This window comes from Lepidochelys kempii, chromosome 2 (genome assembly GCF_965140285.1).
Source record: "Lepidochelys kempii isolate rLepKem1 chromosome 2, rLepKem1.hap1, whole genome shotgun sequence".
Lineage (NCBI taxonomy): Eukaryota > Metazoa > Chordata > Testudines > Cheloniidae > Lepidochelys > Lepidochelys kempii.
This window is the reverse complement of record NC_136381.1, coordinates 228,218,198-228,236,367: the sequence shown is the minus strand read 5'-3', so window position 1 is coordinate 228,236,367 and position 18,170 is coordinate 228,218,198. Positions and strand designations below refer to the sequence as shown.

Sequence of the window (18,170 nt, the reverse complement as noted above, 5' to 3'; positions counted from 1 at the left end):
TAGGCAACCTATGGCACGTGCGCCAAAGGCGGCATGTGAGCTGATTTTCAGTGTCACTCTCACTGCCTGGGTCCTGGCCATCAGTCCGGGGGGCTCTGCATTTTAATTTAATTTTAAGTGAAGCTTCTTAAACATTTTAAAAACCTTATTTACTTTACATACAACAATAGTTTAGTTATATACTATAGACTTATAGAAAGAGACCTTCTAAAAACGTTAAAATGTATTACTGGCATGCAAAACCTTAAATTAGAGCAAATAAATGAAGACTCAACACACCACTTCTGAAAGGTTGCCGACCCCTAACTTAATATTTCTCCTTTTAAAAAAAAAAGGGAGAGAGAGTAGTATGCTTTTGGGGGGGGGGGGTGTCAGGAATTAGGGTGGGCAAGGAAGGTATCCTCTGATAGTTATAAACCTCTGGAATTATGCTCTTCTGCTTAATTATGACTTAGTCTACACTAGCAACTTATGTCCATATAACTACGTTGCTCAGAGGTGTGGAAAATCCACACCCCTGAGCAGTGTAGTTATACCAACCTAACCCCTGGTGTAGACAGCGCTATGTCGACGTAGCTACTGCCTGCTGGGGAGGTGGAGTACCTATGCCAATGGGAGAAGCTCTCCCCGGATGTAAGTAATGTCTTCACTAAGTGCTACAGCGACACAGCTGTAGCACTATAAGTGTAGATAAGCCCTTAATCTATCTATTTGGTCCTTGTCCCATCTGAGTTCCTAACTTATAATTAGAAATAATGATCTCTCTCCCTTCCCAGCCTGAAGGAGAAATAGTTTGATGGGTTGGGTGTTTGTTATTAAATCTGAAAGAGAAGAATTTGTTGCAGGAAAGTTGTCAGAAACACTTAGTTCTGAATGCAGTAAGGCCTGTGGTCATTCTTCTTTTTTCAAATATTGAGTTCCACAGTCTTGTTCCTGGTCATATGAAAGTTCTGTTTACCATGCTCACAAACTTTTTCCCCAGTTGTTCAACAATTCCATGCTTCCAGTGGAACAGATATATGGTAAAAAAAAAATGATTTTAGAGAAAATACCTCGAGTAGCTAGATCCAGTCCTGTGGAATTTGAACATCGGGAAGACACATTGAATTACACTTTGTATTCAGTGGAGAACCAATGCAGAAAGTAGAGTTCTGAGGTTATATACTCAAGGCAACCTGTTGTGCTAAGCAGACGTATTGCTACGTTTTGTACCAGTAGAAGCTTTTTCAGGGCATGTGGCTTTATTCTTTCATATAATGAATTTCAGTAATCAAGCCTAGAGGTCACATGTGTGGATTACTGTGGCCAAGTCTGAGTCAATAGGAAGATGCTGATTTTGGCTAGATGGGGAGATGGTACTGCTCATTTGATAAAAAGAAGACAGGACTGGTCTTACCATGAGGCGAACTGAGGTGGCTGCCTCAGGTGCCAGGCTGGGGGGAGGTGCCACTAGGATCCAGAATGTAGAAAATTGTGTCTGCTGCTGGTGCATATGTATTCTCTCTGCTCTAGATGCACAGAGATGGTGGAGTGCTGTGCTGGAGAAAGGAGGGCACAAGAGACATAACATAAGGGAGGCAGGAGAAAAGGTGAGAGGGAATAACAGAAAGTAGAAAGAGCTGCAGGGAGGGAGAGGAAGAGGTACTCTTATGAACCTCTCTAGCACCCCCATGAGCCTGGATTGATTTAACACCGGCTTCTCAGGAAGCTTCCTGTTTCCTGCTGCTTCCCTGAACCCACTTGAGGAGAACAGGCAGTCAACTGAAGTAGTAGGAGCCAGTTAGGCCCTCAAGATGCTGATATCTTCCCTCACTCAGGACCTGCTATCAGCCTGCTTATTTGTCCTCTTCAATTGAGTGTTGAGAGCCACTATAGCTGGCACAGAACAGCAATCATGAGTGAAAGAAGAAAACGCCCCTCTGGGGCAGCATGCAGAAAAAGAAAAGGAAGCTTTTCTATCTAAGCAGGAAGGAGCTCTCCTGAGATACATAGACACAAATGTTCATAGTGAGCCTTCCAGCCTCAGTGAGGATGTGAGTGGTGAGGAGATGCTTGATCTTCCAGTTAGTCAGAGTGCAGGTGACTTGGCAGCTACTGCAGCATCCATATCTCCATCTCAAATGGATGTAACCATGCACATTCCTGAAGAAAAGTGTAGATCACAAAAGAGTGTGGTGGAGGCGCAAGAAACAGCTGCTGCTGAGTTTAGTTCCTTAAGTTTAGATGATCCAGGACTGTGGACTCACTTGAGCAGTAGCCTGAGGGACTTCCTTGTGTTGCATGGGCCACAGCAAGTGAAAAACTTCATGTCCTCCAACAGACAATGAAAATAGAAGTTTCCACCCAACACATTACTGGCATGAAATCCCCAATGGTGACAAAGTGGAGAGACTATGGCTTATGTACTCAAAAACTCAGAATGCTACATACTGTTTTTATTGCAAACTCTTCCACTCTAAGCTTCCAGCCACATTGGGTTCTAAAGGAACAAAGGACTGGAAAAATCTGGCTAGAAATCTGGCATGCCATGAGAAGGCAGCAAATCACCAGAGAGCATTCCATAGGTGGAAAGAACTTGAGATGAGACTAAGGTTAAAGGCCAGCATAGATGATCAGCATCAAGAGAAGATTGCATCAGAGTCTCTTTACTGGCAAAATGTTCTGAAAAGGCTCATTGCCATTGTGAGAGTGCTTGCTACCCAAAACCTAGTACTGTGTGGCACTTCAGATCAGGTGTATGTGCCAAACAATGGAAACTTCTTTAAAATTGTGGAGCTGATGGCTGAGTTTGATGCTGTACTCCAGGAGCATCTAAGAAGAGTCACCACCCAAGAAATGTACATACACCACTACCTTGGAAAAACAATTCAAAATGAGATCATACAGTTACTGGCAACAAAAGTCAAACAGAAGATTGTGGCAGATCTGAAATCAGCAAGATATTACTCTGTTATTCTGGACTGCACACCTGGCATCAGCCATACGGAACAAATTACTTTAATGGTGCGTATTGTAACAACAATGGAACCTAGTGAAAATGTCCCTGCAATGGTGACTGTCAGAGAGCATTTTCTAGAATTTATTGATGTTGATGATACTACAGGAGCTGGTATGACCAATGTGCTTCTTAAAAAGCTGGAAGATACGGGAATTGCAATAGCTGACATGAGGTCAGGGCTACGATAATGGTGCCAACATGAGAGGAAAGAGCAGAGGAGTGCAGACACGGATCCGAGAGTTAAACCCTCGATCTCTTTTTGTCCCATGCAGTTCTCATTCATTGAACTTGATCATCAGTGATGCAGCATCAGCTTCTAGTGAGACTGCTGAATTTTTTAGTGTAATTCAAAGCATCTATGTATTTTTCTCTGCATCAACTCATAGATGGCAAATTTTGAAGCAACGTCTGGGAACATCCTCTCTGACACTGAAACCACTGAGTGCCACACTATGGGAAAGTCGAGTGGAGGCGATAAAGCCTATCAAACACCAAATTGGGAAGATAGATGATGCCATTATGGAGGATAATGCTATGACAGGAACTGTTCATGAAAGAACAGTGGCAGGAGTTAATGGAATCACCAAAAACATACATAACTTCAAATTTCTGTGTGGCTTAGTGTTGTGGCATGACATACCGTTTGAAATAAACGTTGTAAGCAAGAGACTCCAAGGTATTGACCCTGATATATCTGGAGCAATGAAACAACTGGACAAAGCAAAGTCATGCGTACAGTCTTACCGGTCAGATGAGAGATTTCAAAATGTTCTGAAGTGTGCACGGAATTTGGCAGAGGAACTTCACACTGAAGCTATTTTCCCACCCATTCAAGTCACCGAAGAAGACGACATTTTAATTACAAGGCACGGGATAATCCCATAAGAGACCCCAAACAACAATTCAAAGTTGAATTCTTTAATCAGATGCTAGATGGTGCAATACAGTCAACTGAAGAACGTTTCATGCAGCTCAAGGAACACAGCAGTATATTTGGGATATTGTATGATATTCCCAAACTCCTCACTATACCTGAAGACGACCTACACCAGCAATGCAGGGCACTAGAGACAGCACTGACACATGATGACATACGTGATATTGATATGAGTGATTTAGGTGATGAACTGAAAGCCCTTTCAAGATACATTTCAGCAGGATCAACTCCAAAGGCTGTTCTGGAATATATGTGTACAAATAAGATGACCACCCTCTTTCCAAATGCTTTTGTTGCTCTGCGCATACTTCTAACACTTCCTGTAACAGTTGTCAGTAGAGAATGCAGCTTTTCCAAGCTGAAGTTAATAAAAACACATCTACGCTCCACAATGACACAGGAGAGACTGGCTGGCCTTGCAACCATCTCATTAGAGTATGAGCTGGCCCAGACTGTGGACCTTCAGGAAGCAGTTCAAATCTTTGCAACCAAGAAGGCACGGAAAGCACCACTTTGATTATTCAAACAGATGATAATGCCAGTGTTTGTTGTGCAGACAAGAAAAGTTACATTTGCTGTTCAGGCATTTGAAAGTTAAGTGTTACTTAAAATTTTTTAACAAGGCATTTTAAGTTGTTAGTTCTCCTTTATTGGGGTAGGTAGCAGAGCAGTACCATGAGAGGAGTAGAGCAGGAAGAAGGCAGAATTGAGACCTTTCAAACTTTTGGCCCAAGTGAGGGGACATGGAGGGCGTCATTTGAGCTCCCCACCTCAGGTGCCAAAATGTTGTGGGCTGGCCCTGAAAGATGTGGGGCCGGGCGCCATTGGCCTACTGCTAGTACGGTATTCTTGTCACATCTGCTTCCCAACATGTCCATGTAGCTATTGAAGAATGTGGAGTAGAGAACTGTGCCTTGTAGGACTCCACAGGTGAGGGCTCTGGAAGTAGAGGAACAGTTGCTGAAAACAACCCTCTGGGGTTTAATATGAGAAGGATCAGGGGCATTTTACACCTTCAGCCATTAATATCTAACTCATATAGCACTCTTCATCAATAGATTTCAAAATGCTTTACAAAAGGAGGTAACTATCATTGTCCCCACTTTACAGATGGGGGAACTGAGGCATAGGGAAGCAAAGGGACTTGTACAAGGTCACCCAGCAGGCCATTGCCAGAGCCTGGAAGAGAAGCCAGGTTTCCTGAGTCCTAATCCAGTATTCTGTTCTCTGAAATGAATCTTTGTTCACTCTGATTTGATTGATCTAAAATCTTTGATTCTCTTAACATTTTTACCATTTTGTAGTTAGCAAGTTTAAAGGCCCAACTTCATATGGACAGATAACTGACTCTTTACATACAACTTTTTTGCTAACAGAAACAAAACAAATAGTGACCAAGACTGTGGTGGTCCAGTTCAACTTCCTCTAAAGGATAAGAAAAAGAAAGGGTATTGTGAATGTTGTATGAGGAAATATGAAGATCTGCAAACTGTAAGTGTAACATAGATTGTACGCTCAACCCAGTCTGTTATATGGTGCTTAGAAATGTGGCATCAACAAATATTTTTCTGCTTAATGGATATTAATTGACTTAATGATATACTCAAAAGTTCTTTTGTTAAAAAAACAAAAACAGAAATCTTCTCTTGAGTGGAATTTAGTGCTAGCTTGCTGACTACATGAAGGGCCACTAAGGTTACTTATAGTTACATCTCAGAAACATGGTCAATAAGAGTTTAGCAACCCTTGCTCTTTTGAATTGCCCATTTATGCACATTGAGTATTTGAAACAACTTTATTTTATTTTAGCTATTATGGGAATGAATGAATGCCTTTGCACCAAATGTTAGTATGTTAATATCTAGACTGACCTTCAAAATTAATTGTAAAAAAAGTATCAGATACTTTTTTGAAAGTTGCTATTCTGTATAATTGTTAACTTTTGCTGCTCTCGAATAGCAGTCAAAGGACCCAAATCCATATGATCATGTATTTTCATCTTGCTCCTCCTGTAATGCTAAACTCTGTTTGCATGTGCTGTATACATTATTAATATTAGAGTATTTTCCTATAGCGGTATACTTCTTGTTTCAGAAAGAAGCTACTGTTTTATTTTTTAGTGGAGGCATTTTATTTGTATACGGATGTCTGCAGTACAGGATGTCTCACGATTTATTTATTTTTTTTTTAATTTCAGCATCTTGAAAGTGAACCACACCAAAACTTTGCACAGAGCACCCAATATCAAGTTGTGGATGATATAATATCCAAGTTTGTTTATGACTTTGTAGACTACAGAGATGATGCACAAAAAATGAAAAGGTAATTCACATTTACTAACTTTAAAAATCACCATAAATGAGTTAGCCAGTCAGAGATTTCAAGATGGTGTAGCTTCGGGAGTATAAATCTGGTAAAGATCTAATTAATAGTTTTCAGTTTTAGATAGGTTTCAGGGTAGCAGCCATGTTAGTCTGTATCTGCAAAAAGAACGGGAGTGCTTGTGGCACCTTAGAGACTAACAAATTTATTAGAGCATTCACTGAAACTTATTGCTGTTACACATAAGAGACCTGGTTTTAAAAGAAAAAATAAGTCTGGTCTACTTCATCTGTCTTATTTCACAGTGTATATTTGCCAAGTATTCTAGAAAAAAACAGAACTGTTACAGTGGTACATGTTAATAGATTATAATTAAGGTTTGTTAACAGTTTATCCATCATATTTATTTATTTTATTTAGATTTATAATTATACAAAAAAGGCACCTACCTGTTACTCTATTTCCTTTGGCAGATATGTAGAAAAATACAACTAAAATCAGCAGCTAACCTATAATAACACCAAGAAAGCTCAGCACTCAAATCAAAATTCTCTTCTCTCCATTCCCAGCCCCCCATCCCCAAAATCACCCCCATCACAACCTCCCTTTGCCAAAGTCTGAGTGAAAAGACAGGATGTACAGTGTGTATTGAACCAAGAATTGGAATAGGTTCCATATCTGAGAATCTTTCAGAGAATGTTCGTCCGTGAATACACACACTTAAAATAAAAGGACTCCAGCTCAAATCCCTTCACTGATTGCAACTGTGGCAATAATAGAGATTGCTCTGTTGTGTTCCCTCAAGGATTCAGGAGATGTGCAAACCCTCTTGTCTTTTTTCTGTCTTTCCTAAAAGTATAATAGAGAAGAATGACATGGGGACATCAGATTTTCCCAGTTGAAGTCAATGGCAAAAGTCTCATTGACTTCAACAAGAGCAGGATCAATCCATTAGTGTCTCCCCGTCTCCTGTTCCTTTTGTGGTTTGGAAATGCTTATTAAGGGTGAAAAGCTACATCTGATGAAACTGAAAAATTATACAATATTTAAGTGCTTTGAGCGTGTTGTCATTTTACATCACATTTTTTAACATGGTCATTGTTTTTAAATGCCGATTACCATGTGTGAATTTGGTTTTGTTTAAACGCAAAGCCATTTTCTTTGAATATTTTAAAAATGATTTAAGAATCTGCAGAAATCATTCTTAATATTGAAGTTTGTATATGGTACATTCTGATCTTGTGGTAATATAAGCATTTACCAGAGGAAATAAGTTTGTTATAAGAATAACGACAGTTTTGACAATCTTAATACTCGTTTCGATACATTTAACAGATTAAGTTTTGTTAAAGTAATCTGATATCTTTTGTTTCCTTCAAATATTTCTTTTGGATTCTAATGTTGTAAACTGTTTAATTTTAGGACAAAATGTATTATGGGATACTTTTCTCCTGTTATTGGAAACATAACTAAAACGGATGAGCTGAAAGAACAACTAAAAAGACAACACATTTCATTCAGGTGTTATTCTTGGAAAGATTCTAAAGTGCAGGAACTAAAACAGGACCATCAACACACAAAAGTATCCCAGAGTTCGGTACAAAAACTTAACTCCATTTCTGAACCTGTATGTTCTATTCTTCCTTGTCATTCATCATTTCCTTCCAAAGTAGTAAGTAAATTCAAAAGTAATGCTGAAAATGGTAAAATAGAAGATTCCTGTGCTTTAAATCTAAAAGAGACTGGTTTATCACCAAACTTCATACAGCTACCTCCCCAGAAAGACAACAAAACATACCTTGAGAACTTATCTGAATTTTATGGGCATTCTCGTAATAAAGTATTTGAACCTGAAGTAACTTTAAATAGAAAGAATTTGCAAGGAGTGCAAACAAAGTTATATACTCGTGGTCTAGTCACTGATAGTAGTGAAAAAGACAAAAATACCTCACAGCCAAAACGAAAATTAAATAATCCATTTGTTCTACCAGCAAAATATTTGAAGAAAACAGATGCCAATTCAGCATTTACCAAAAAACAGTTAGATTTTGGTGTGGATAATGATCCACAGAGAGAGCATCATATAGTTCTGAAGACTGAGACCCTATCACATTGTCTTTCTACAAGCAAAGCAACTAGTGAATGTGCTATCGATAGTGGACCCAGCTCACCTTCTAGAAAGCTGCACAGAAAAGTAAAACTTTCCTCAGGAAAAAATAAAAGAGGAAACCGGAAACAGAATATGGAGTTATGTGTAAAGCAAACTGATGATTTATCTGTTACTGAAGAAAAGAAAAATGCATGTTGCTCCCCAATGCAGACTCTGGTGGAATTATTTCAGACAAGTGAAGTAAATTCAGATTTTGGGGGTTTTACAAGTTATCCTGAGAAAAAAGATTCAAGTTGCCTGAAAGATATTTGGGAAGGACAAAATGCAAATTCTCTGTGGTCATTATTTTCTTCTTCCTCTTCAACCCCATTTATCGGATTTTAATGCTGCTTTATTTAAAACAATGACTTCTGAATAAATTTGCAAACTGATGAGGATTTTATTCATAGAAATGAATTCTTGTATTGTAAATTATGTGTTCAAGTTTTGGTATATCAAATATACATGCAAAAACATGTGTAAATCTGAAGAATAAAGATAATCCTGGTGTGCTTTTCTTTAAAAAAAACCACTTTTTATCACAGCTGATAAATAGGTTATGGCCTAAAATACAATGTGTTTAACTCCAGCTTCTAGCCAAGATATATATACATCATGTAGCTTATTGTGAATTTCAGACAATAAAAAAACCAATTTATTTGTGTATATACACACAGTATATTTTATTTTTAACAAAGTAGTTGGTTTCTGATTGACTGAAGTTCTTGTTAAGTTGGAGTTGGTTTTTCTCTCCTCAGTAAATAGTCATCCATCAGTCTTACTAGCTGGCATAGATTAGAAGGAGTATGGTTCTAGGGTTGAAGTACAGAATTGGCAGTCAGAAGGTCTGTTTTTAATTCTTGACTCCGCTACGGACTTTGACCTTGCACAAGCTCTGTCTGTTTTTATATCTATAAAATGGATATAATGCAGCAGTGCTTATTTACAGCTTCAACAGGGATTATTGCAAGGATTAATTAATTAATATGTCTGCCTCTTGAGCCTTCATGCATGTGCCTATGCTATGTTTTTCTTAGCCTTTTAGCTTGCCATCATTTAAGATTCCGGGAATGGAACTGTAAAGAGAAATTTACTTCGACACATATATTTGTTTTATTCCTATTGTGGTACATGTTTTGCTTCAGTCTTCACTAAAAATGTTAACAGTGACCAGATACCCAACACAATTAATATAAACAACAACTGGGAAGAAATGCAAGCCAAAATAGGGAAGAAACAGGTTAAAGAATATTTAGATAAGTTGGATATATTTAAGGCAGCAGGGCCTCATGAAATTTATCCCAGATATGTAAGTACTAGCTAAAGCAATCACAGAATCTTTAGCAATTATCTTTGAGAACTCATGGGGGACAGGTGTGGTCCCAGAGGACTGGAGAAGGGCAAACATAGTACTTATAATTAAAAAGGGGAACAAAGAGGACCGGGAAATTCAGCCTAACTTGGATATCCAAAAAGATACTGGAACAAATTATTCTTTTTCTGTGGTGTCCCTATGCATGCTCCGCTTCACATATGCATGCATTTCTTGAGCCTTTGATCAGATATTTTCCATTAGCAGTTTCTGTTTGGCCTGCACACGTGCTCTACACAACTTCATCCCTTGCTCTGAGGGTATACAGGGCTGTACAGGCGAACCAGTCTCCGTTCCTTTTCTTCTGCCTTGGCCTGAGACGGACCTCTAGCATGTCTGCCTCATGCCTGCCTCAGCATGTTTTGTAATTGTTTATTAGTTAGTATAGTGCTGTGTTGTTTGGTGTTAGTATAGAATTAGATAGTTGTCAGAGATTTCAGTTTTTTTCTTCCCCATTTTTCTGGGGAGCTTATTTGGCCTTCTGATGGGGTGGACTAGGCCATGAGGCTCACTGCTGGGGGCCTCAAGGTCCTGCCTCACTCTGCCCCAGAAAAGGGCAGTAGAGAGGTCCTCCAACCTGCCTAAAGCGACTGTGTGTGGGAAGCAGCCAATCAGGGCCCAGTGGGGCAGTATAAAAAGAGCTGCAGAGCCAGAGCGATTGTAGTTCCTTGCAAGAGCTGGAGGAGAGTGGATGGTGCTCCAGGCTAGCTGCTGGGACTCCACAAGGACAAGACCCTGAGGTAAGGGTGAAGAATGTGTGGGAGCCACGAGGAAGTGGCCCAGGGAATTAGAGCAGCAGCACAACTTAGCAGCGGTCACTGTGTCTCTTTATCTATCTACAGGGTCCCTGGTCTGGGAGTAGTGGGCGGGCCCGGATCCTCCCCAATCCCCAATTAGTCACTAGGGGAAGCGTCCTGGACTTTGAGGCACCCCAGAAGGGGGACTGAACTGTAGTGGCCCAACTGAAGAGCTGGGTCCTGAGAGGGCGAAGACATTGCCTCCAGGGAGGAGCCTTGGGGCATTCCTCTGTTCCAGAGCAGGGACATACTGAGAGAGGCCCCTGTTGGAGTTGTACCCCGGAAGGGGTTTGCTTTGCTTTTAACAGACACAGTGTGTGACTTGGCCAGAGGGCTGAGTCAGCGAAGACTACCACAGACAGGTAGAGAGAGAGTGCAGGTACACGCACTCGGCCAGAGGGTGCTCATGAGAGGTGAGTGTGACCCGATTACACTGATACCAGAAGCGGGGATTGTTCGGACTGTCCCCTGCAAGCAAGGGGACCGTGGAAGAGCTATTATCAGCTCTAGGCCAGCGGAACGTGCAAAACCCCAGAAAGCTGCCCAGCAACAACACGGAAAAACCCTGGAGCAGCTTCAACAGCAACTCCAGGATCACCAGTCTCTTGGTTGGCAGGGAACTTGGCATCCACGACAGTGTCCACCCAGATGCCTCAAAGGAAAGAGTCAGCAGACCCCACCATAGAGCGGCAGGTACTATAGGCAAGTGGGGCAGGCGAGATGGGTTTACCCTGAGACAAGCCATGGTTGTAAGGCCAGACCCGGTTGCCTTGAGCGCCACCAAGACCAGTGATGGCCAGGCTGACCAAGACACCTGGCCCGAATTGTTGAGGCCCAGCCTATAGTAAAGGCGGAACAGAAGACTGTTGGGACTTAGTTTAGGGCTTGGAAGGCTGCCCCAGGAACAATTTGTTTCCATTGCAGGGAAATGGGCCACATGAGAAGGTATTGCCCTGAAAAAAACTCACTCGTGAAGGCACTACTGGTATTATCATAGACCCAGGCCTCACCCTAATTGGCAAACCTGGGTTAGACAAGAAAGCAGAACTGGGGCCCATATGATAGAAATGGGAAAGCAGTTTTGAGGCTTGAACAACCCATTTCCTGAAGGCAAGACTCAGCCTCCGGTCTCTGTCCTAAAGGAAGAGAACATGGGCAATATACCTAATGTGTCACAGGAACTGTGGCAGAGCTCCAGCAGGGGTCCTCGGGGCCTAGTCCACCCCGTCGCATACCTCCCCCCCCCCCCCCCAAGATTGAGGTCATTTCAAGCAGTGAAAGAGATGTCCAAGCAGCTGGGACAGACCAAGCAAGACATAGCTGACCTTGAGAAGGCGAAGCTGTTGCTAGTGGCTGAATGCAAAGAGTTGGCCAAGGAAAGAAAAATGTCCGCCTAGGGAGAGAAACACTGGGTACGCAAGAGATGATGGGCAGGAACCCTGTGAAGGAGATGAGCTGAACCTAAACCTGGAGAAAGAAGTCTCCAATATAAAAGACAGAAGGAGTTGGAGCATCTGCTTGTTTGGAGATGGAATGCTCTGCCTACCATCAAGACCAGTGGGCCTGTACAGAAATAGAGGTGCAGGAGAGAGAGATCCTCTCATTGAGCAGAATGCTGAAGGACAGCCGGCAACAGAAGCTGGATCTAGAAAAAGCATGGCAGGCCTCAGGGGAGCAGCCTACCACACTGAGAAAGTTGCTAGAGATTAAGACCAGAGAAGTGATCCACACCTCTGTAAGTGTGGAGGTCTGAAGCACTGAGGCATGTCTGGAAACCCATGATAAGATGGTGAGCACAGAAAGGGAGTACCAAGAGGCTTGTGTGGATACCAGTGGGTTGGCTGATGGGCTAGACATCCAGAAAGACCTGAAAGGATCGGGCAGCAGTCTAATAAAGAAGTGGATGTCCTGTGGCAGAAACACTAAGATCCCATGCACAACAGAGGCTGCAATAATGGCAGTAGCCCACTCAGCTACACAGCAGACCTCTATTGTAAGAGGCTGGGGTGAGCTAGAAGAGAAGGCTGCTACTGCTGATCGGAAGTAGGCTGAAATCCTGGAACTACGGACACAGGTTGCCCAATACCGGCAGCAGCTGGAAGAGATCTGCTCTTCACGGGACAGGATTGTGCAACAAACAGTAAAACAGGAGCAAGAGCTGACCCGCCTCAGAGTGGAGAAAGAGATGGGGGGACAGCAGTGCTTTCTGCTGCAAAAGGTCCTGCTCAAGCTCCAGAACCTGCTCAAGGTTCAGCCAGGATCAAAGTCCAACTTGGCTGAGGAGAATGAGCTGAAGTTGTGTGGATCGGGGCCACTACAGAAGGAAGATGACTTGGACAAGGACATACATCTGCCTGCTCTGGCTCTAAAACTCCGGAATTTTGATGTGGCAGCAGAGCAAGGCCAGAACAGGACCTCTGCTAAAAAGAAAAGCTCTTCCCAGAGCAAAAAGGAAGCTAAAAATGGTCCTAACCTGCTAAATGTTTTACACACAATAGTGTGGGTACAGAAAGAACAAAAGTGGGTATTGCTTGGCTATGTATTTAAAGAAGTGGGCAGAACAATACAGTGTCTGGTCTTTGGAAACCTGGAAGGGATCTGAACTCAGATAGAGAGATCCATAATTCTGAAGGCTGTACATGCAGATGCATCCAGAAGGACTCCTCTCCAGATCAGGCGGCCGAGGCAAAAGAATTTATTTCTGGGGAAATCCCAGCTTTGTTAACCAGCCTAGAGGCAGTAAAAGGCTTTGGTGATCTGAACATCGCTGTAGGGAGCCATGGTGGCTCCCCTCCGAACCAGAGGGTAAAGAGCCACCCTCTCAGCCTGAGTGGGCGGGGCCAGACCAAGCTTACGCCAATCCCCGGAAGGGGAGGGGTGGGACAGGAAGTACAAAGGGCGGGGCCCTTTGCCCAGTGAGGAGAGCACCAGGGAGGAGGACAGACACAGGCTGCTCCCTCGCGATCCTGCTGCTGACCCAGGGGAAGCCCTGGGCAAGGAGGAACCTGACTGGGAGGAAGGCCTGTGGCAACCAGGACTGCCAGCCGCTGAATACCCGGAGGACCTGGAGGGGCCCGGCTGTAGCCCGGGCCAGCGTGCGTCCGACACAGAGGGGGAGCTGGAGCTGCCAGCAGCGGAATACCCGGACGAGCTGGAGGGACCGGAGAGACCCGCTTGAGAGACTGGGTAGGAAGTAGCCCAAGGGCAGAACTGCACCGTGGGGTGGGTGTATTTGGTCAGCGGGCACGGATGGCCCCCGCTGACCCAGCGGCGGGACCTTCGCCTCCCGCCACTGACCGGGCTCTGGGCTGGAACGCAGTGGAGTTGCGTGGGCCTGAGTTCCCTTACCCCGGCCAGCCTGTCTTGGGTAGCAGAGCTGTGCGCTACAAACCCATACTGGCGCTCCCCTGCCTGAGGGGCGCGCTGCAGACTCGTGCCGGCACACCTTCTCCACTAATTCCCCAGCACCCGAAAGGTGTGACTAAGGCCTGCCAGTGGGACCATAGCTCTCCATTGCCCCCTAGGGGCTTGGAGGACCAACTGAAAGCTGTCACAGTCGCGCATGTGGTAAATTGACATGACATTGACTACAGAGGATTATGTGCACCGTATGGACTACCTACAGAAAGGGGGAAACTGTGGTGGGTAACTTCATATTTCTCTGAGGAAGATAAGGATATCACCAGGGACCTGGTTAATTTACTAGTGTCAGCCACACAAGAAGTACCCCCTTGGCTAAAGAACATGGCTAAAGGATAACTTTGGTTGAGCCCACCTTTGTGATAAGTTGGCTCTGAATAGAAGGAGCTCTCAGGGAGTGTGAACAATTAAAACCTCTCCAGAGAAAGATGTTTGAGAGGAACCCTGACTAACTGGGGCAATGAGATGGTTAAAAGCTCTCCAGGTAGAAAGGCCTGGGAGAGAAGTACCCTGAGGAAGTAGGGCAAAATTGATAGAAGGTGTGTCACAGAGCTACTTAGGAAGGAGCCTGAAGTGGAAAATCTCTCCAGGCAGAGAGGCCTGGGAGAGAACCCTGACCAAAAGGGGTAGATATTATAAAAGCCTCTCCAGGTAGAAAGGCCTAAGGGAGAAGACTCTGATCCACTGGGGTACGAGACTGCCAAATCCCTCTGTACAGAGATGTGTGGCAGGGAAACTCTGAGAAACTGGGGCAAAGACTACTACAGCTCCCTGGGTAAGAGAGGCTAGGGAGGGAAAGCCCTCACAAATGGGGGCATGTGCAAAGGAAACTCCCCAGATAGAAAGGTTGGAGAGAGTAAATATCCTGCTAAACTAGGGCAAAAGATTGGGTAAGCAGAGACATTACATGCAAGAGCACCACCTCAGCCTTGTCTGAGGGTGGGAGGTGTGTGATGGGTGGACTAGACCTTGAGACCCCCTGCTAGAGGCCTTGAGGCCCTGCCACACCTCGCCCCAGAAAAGGGCAGTAGAGAGGTCCTCCAACCTGCCTAAAGCGACTGTGTGGGAAGCAGCCAATCAGGGCCCAGTGCGTCAGTATAAGAAGAGCTGCAGGGCCCAAGTGAGTGCAGTTCCTTGTGAGATCTGGAGGAGAGTGAATGGTGTTTCAGGCTAGCTGCTGGGACTCCACAAGGACCAGTCCCTGAGGTAAGGGTGAAGAATATGCGGGAGCCACGGGGAAGTACAGCAGCAGCACAACTTAGCAGCTGTTGCTGTATCCCTTTATCTATCTACAGGGTCCCTGGTCTGGGATCTGGAGTAGTGGGCGGGCCCAGATCCTCCCCAGTTAGTCACTAGGGGAAGCGTCCTGGACTTTGAGGCACCCCAGAAGGGGGACTGAACTGTAGTGGCCCAATAGCTCAGTGGTTAGAGCATTGGCCTGCTAAACCCAGGGTTGTGAGTTCAATCCTTGAGGGGGCCATTTAGGGATCTGGGGCAGAAATTGGGGATTGGTCCTGCTTTGAGAGGAGGTTGGACTAGATGACCTTCTGAGGTCCCTTCCAACCCTGATATTCTATGAACTGAAGAGCTGGGGCCTGAGAGGGCGAAGACATTGCCTCCAGGGAAGGAGCCCTGGGGCACTCCTCTATTCCAGAGAAGGGACAAACTGAGAGAGACATTACAGAGGGCACTGAGAGAGGCCCCTGTTGGAATTGTACCCCAGAAGCAGTTTGCTTTGCTTTTAATACACAGACAGACGGTGTGTGACTTGGCTGGAGGGCTGAGTCAGCGAAGACTGCCACAAACAGGAAGAGAGAGAGTGCAGGCGCACACACTCGGCCAGGGGGCGCTCATGAGAGGTGATTGTGACCCCCTTACAGGCTCAGCTAACCAGGTTTCAAATGCTGCCTCTCTTGTCAGAAGGCTATTGTCATCAGCGATGGCCACTCTAAGTGTATCTGTTGCTTGGGAGAGTCCCATATCTGCCAAAAATGTAACTTTTGCCTGGCTCTAAAATCTAGAGCTTTCAAAAAATCAGGAGACCAAACTGGAGATGCTGATGAGGAAGGATGCCCTTCAACACGCTTCTGAGTCAGATCAGGAGACATCGCCCCTTCCCCCCGTACATCTGTCTCCGGACAGATCCAATGCCCCTTTGACTTAGGCTAAGGTCACCTAAGAAGGGGAAGATCTCAGAGGACTCAGGAAAAGCTCAGAAGAGGAGGAGCTTGGGCTCCTGCCATGAGGAGCCAGCTCCCAAGAAGTCCTGATCTCCTGTAGATCTGTGGTGTTGGAGTGCTCAGCCTCTGAACTTGGTCCTCTGGAGGTGAAAGACTCTTCTACCAGTACTGGCAGAGCAGGGAGATCCCAAAGTACTCTGAAGAAACACGGAGCTGGCAGGGCCCCACTACCATCTACCTCCATATCAGCACCATTTATTTTCAGACTTACCAATAGTGCCTTCCCACTCAGCTCCATCAGTAATGACAAAATCGAAGCACACACCTGTGCCCCTGGCTCCTTCTCACTTCAAACCAGCCGTTCCACCCAAGTCAACTGCTCCATCAGTACTAACCCACTCAGTACTGCAGGAATTCCATTACTCCAGGGTCTTGACATGTCAGTGTTAGGTGAACCAGAGTCCTTACTGTTTATGGGTACTGAACAACTCTTGGTCCTGAGACCCCGGTCTGTGGATTACCAGTGCTTCCTAGTACTGCAGGATTCTCTTCCCTTTTCTATTGGAGGCCCCCTATTGGAGGACATTGAGGGAGAATGAAGGTGACTTTCAGCTAATCAGTGCGGGGCTTCCTTCCGCACCCATTACAGGATCCTTGGTTGGCGTATTGGTAACAGTTTGCTAAACATCTGTCTTCATTATACTAGGAGAATAGGGCCACACAAACCCCCCAAATGAGGAGAACTTTGAGGAACAGGAAGATAGGGTAGACTAAGAGGCTACCCCTCAAACCAATTTTGCCTTCATCTCACGACAAAGCAGTCATGCCTCCATCACCATCAGTGGCTAACTATTTTCTCCAGTTCTAGGACCTTGGGAAGAGAGTGGCTGACATCCTGCAGATACTTCTTGAGGAGGTTAGACTCATATCACAAGCTCCTGGACATTTTGCAGTTGGTAACACCCAGCAAGCACTCCTGGATCCAGCAAAGTCTGCGTGGCAAAGTCCTGCCACCATCCTGCCAACTTGTAAACATGCAGATAAAAAGTATGTGCGCCTGTTCTTCCCCAGGTAAAAGTTCCTAGGGTTGTTATGGAGATACTAAAGGACATGGATATAACCTTCCAATAAAGTAATTGACACAGGCAGTATTTTTTCCAAAACTAAGTATCTTTTTATTGATGTATCTCAGGGATTTTGTGCTTTAGTTAGAATTTTTGAGACACAAATCCCTTATTGCAAGTTAAAGAGCACTTAAAATCACTTGAACTATATATGCTGTTGTAGTTTAAGTGAAGCAATTTGTTGCAAGTGGCCAGTTTGCTACAAATTGCTGACAGCAGATCTTAAATTGCTTTAAAGTTTACATAAGTAAAATATAATTAAAACACACACACATTTCAAATGTGCACATACTACCCCTGTATATTATCCTATACTATACTTTTACTAAACTATAATTAAAAAGAATATTAAGCTTACTCTATAAATCTGTTGCTGTTTTCTTTTAAAAATCAAATTGCTGCTGTTCAGTTCCTGGTCAGTCTGCTTCACTCCACCTCTCTTTTTTCTCTCTCTTCAGCAGTTTTTCTTTGGCTTCTATTGCTGGCTCCCCGGCTCTTCCCGCACACCTCTCTGCTTTTCAGATGCTGCCTCCAGACTCAAAAAACTGCCTGGCAGCTGGTTTTTTATGCTACATTGTAGCTCTTTCTTTATATACCTTCCTATTCTTAGAAACAATTAACTCACTCACACATGCTCAGTCTTGACCATTACCTCAGAATTCCAATGGACAGCTCTGACCTTTTAAAGCTAGTTTTGACTGATATGAGTGGGTTCTGATCTGCTTAGCCAGCTGATGTTTGTCACCCCTTACTGCACATGCTCACCGTTGTCCTTTACCTCAGAGCTGTGATTCTACCAAGCCCTACACACACACATACTTAGCTCTTTGTCAGGCACCATTTTAGAAATCCTAAGTTTTCACTGATCATT

At 44.2% G+C, this 18,170-nt stretch overlaps 1 protein-coding gene across 5 annotated transcripts in view; it reads left to right on the top strand.

The window, feature by feature from the left end:
* DBF4 (DBF4-CDC7 kinase regulatory subunit) overlaps positions 1-17,151 on the top strand; it is a 51,374-nt gene extending 34,223 nt beyond the window's left edge. For all 5 annotated transcript variants that reach the window (XM_073334070.2, XM_073334072.2, XM_073334071.2 and 2 more), the window contains 3 exons: positions 5,312-5,426; positions 6,133-6,257; positions 7,680-17,151. In XM_073334070.2, coding sequence (XP_073190171.1) covers positions 5,312-5,426; positions 6,133-6,257; positions 7,680-8,751 — 1,312 coding nt within the window. In that variant the 3' untranslated portion in view covers positions 8,752-17,151. The remainder of the gene's footprint in view (positions 1-5,311; positions 5,427-6,132; positions 6,258-7,679) is intronic.
* Positions 17,152-18,170: the final 1,019 nt, after the last annotated feature.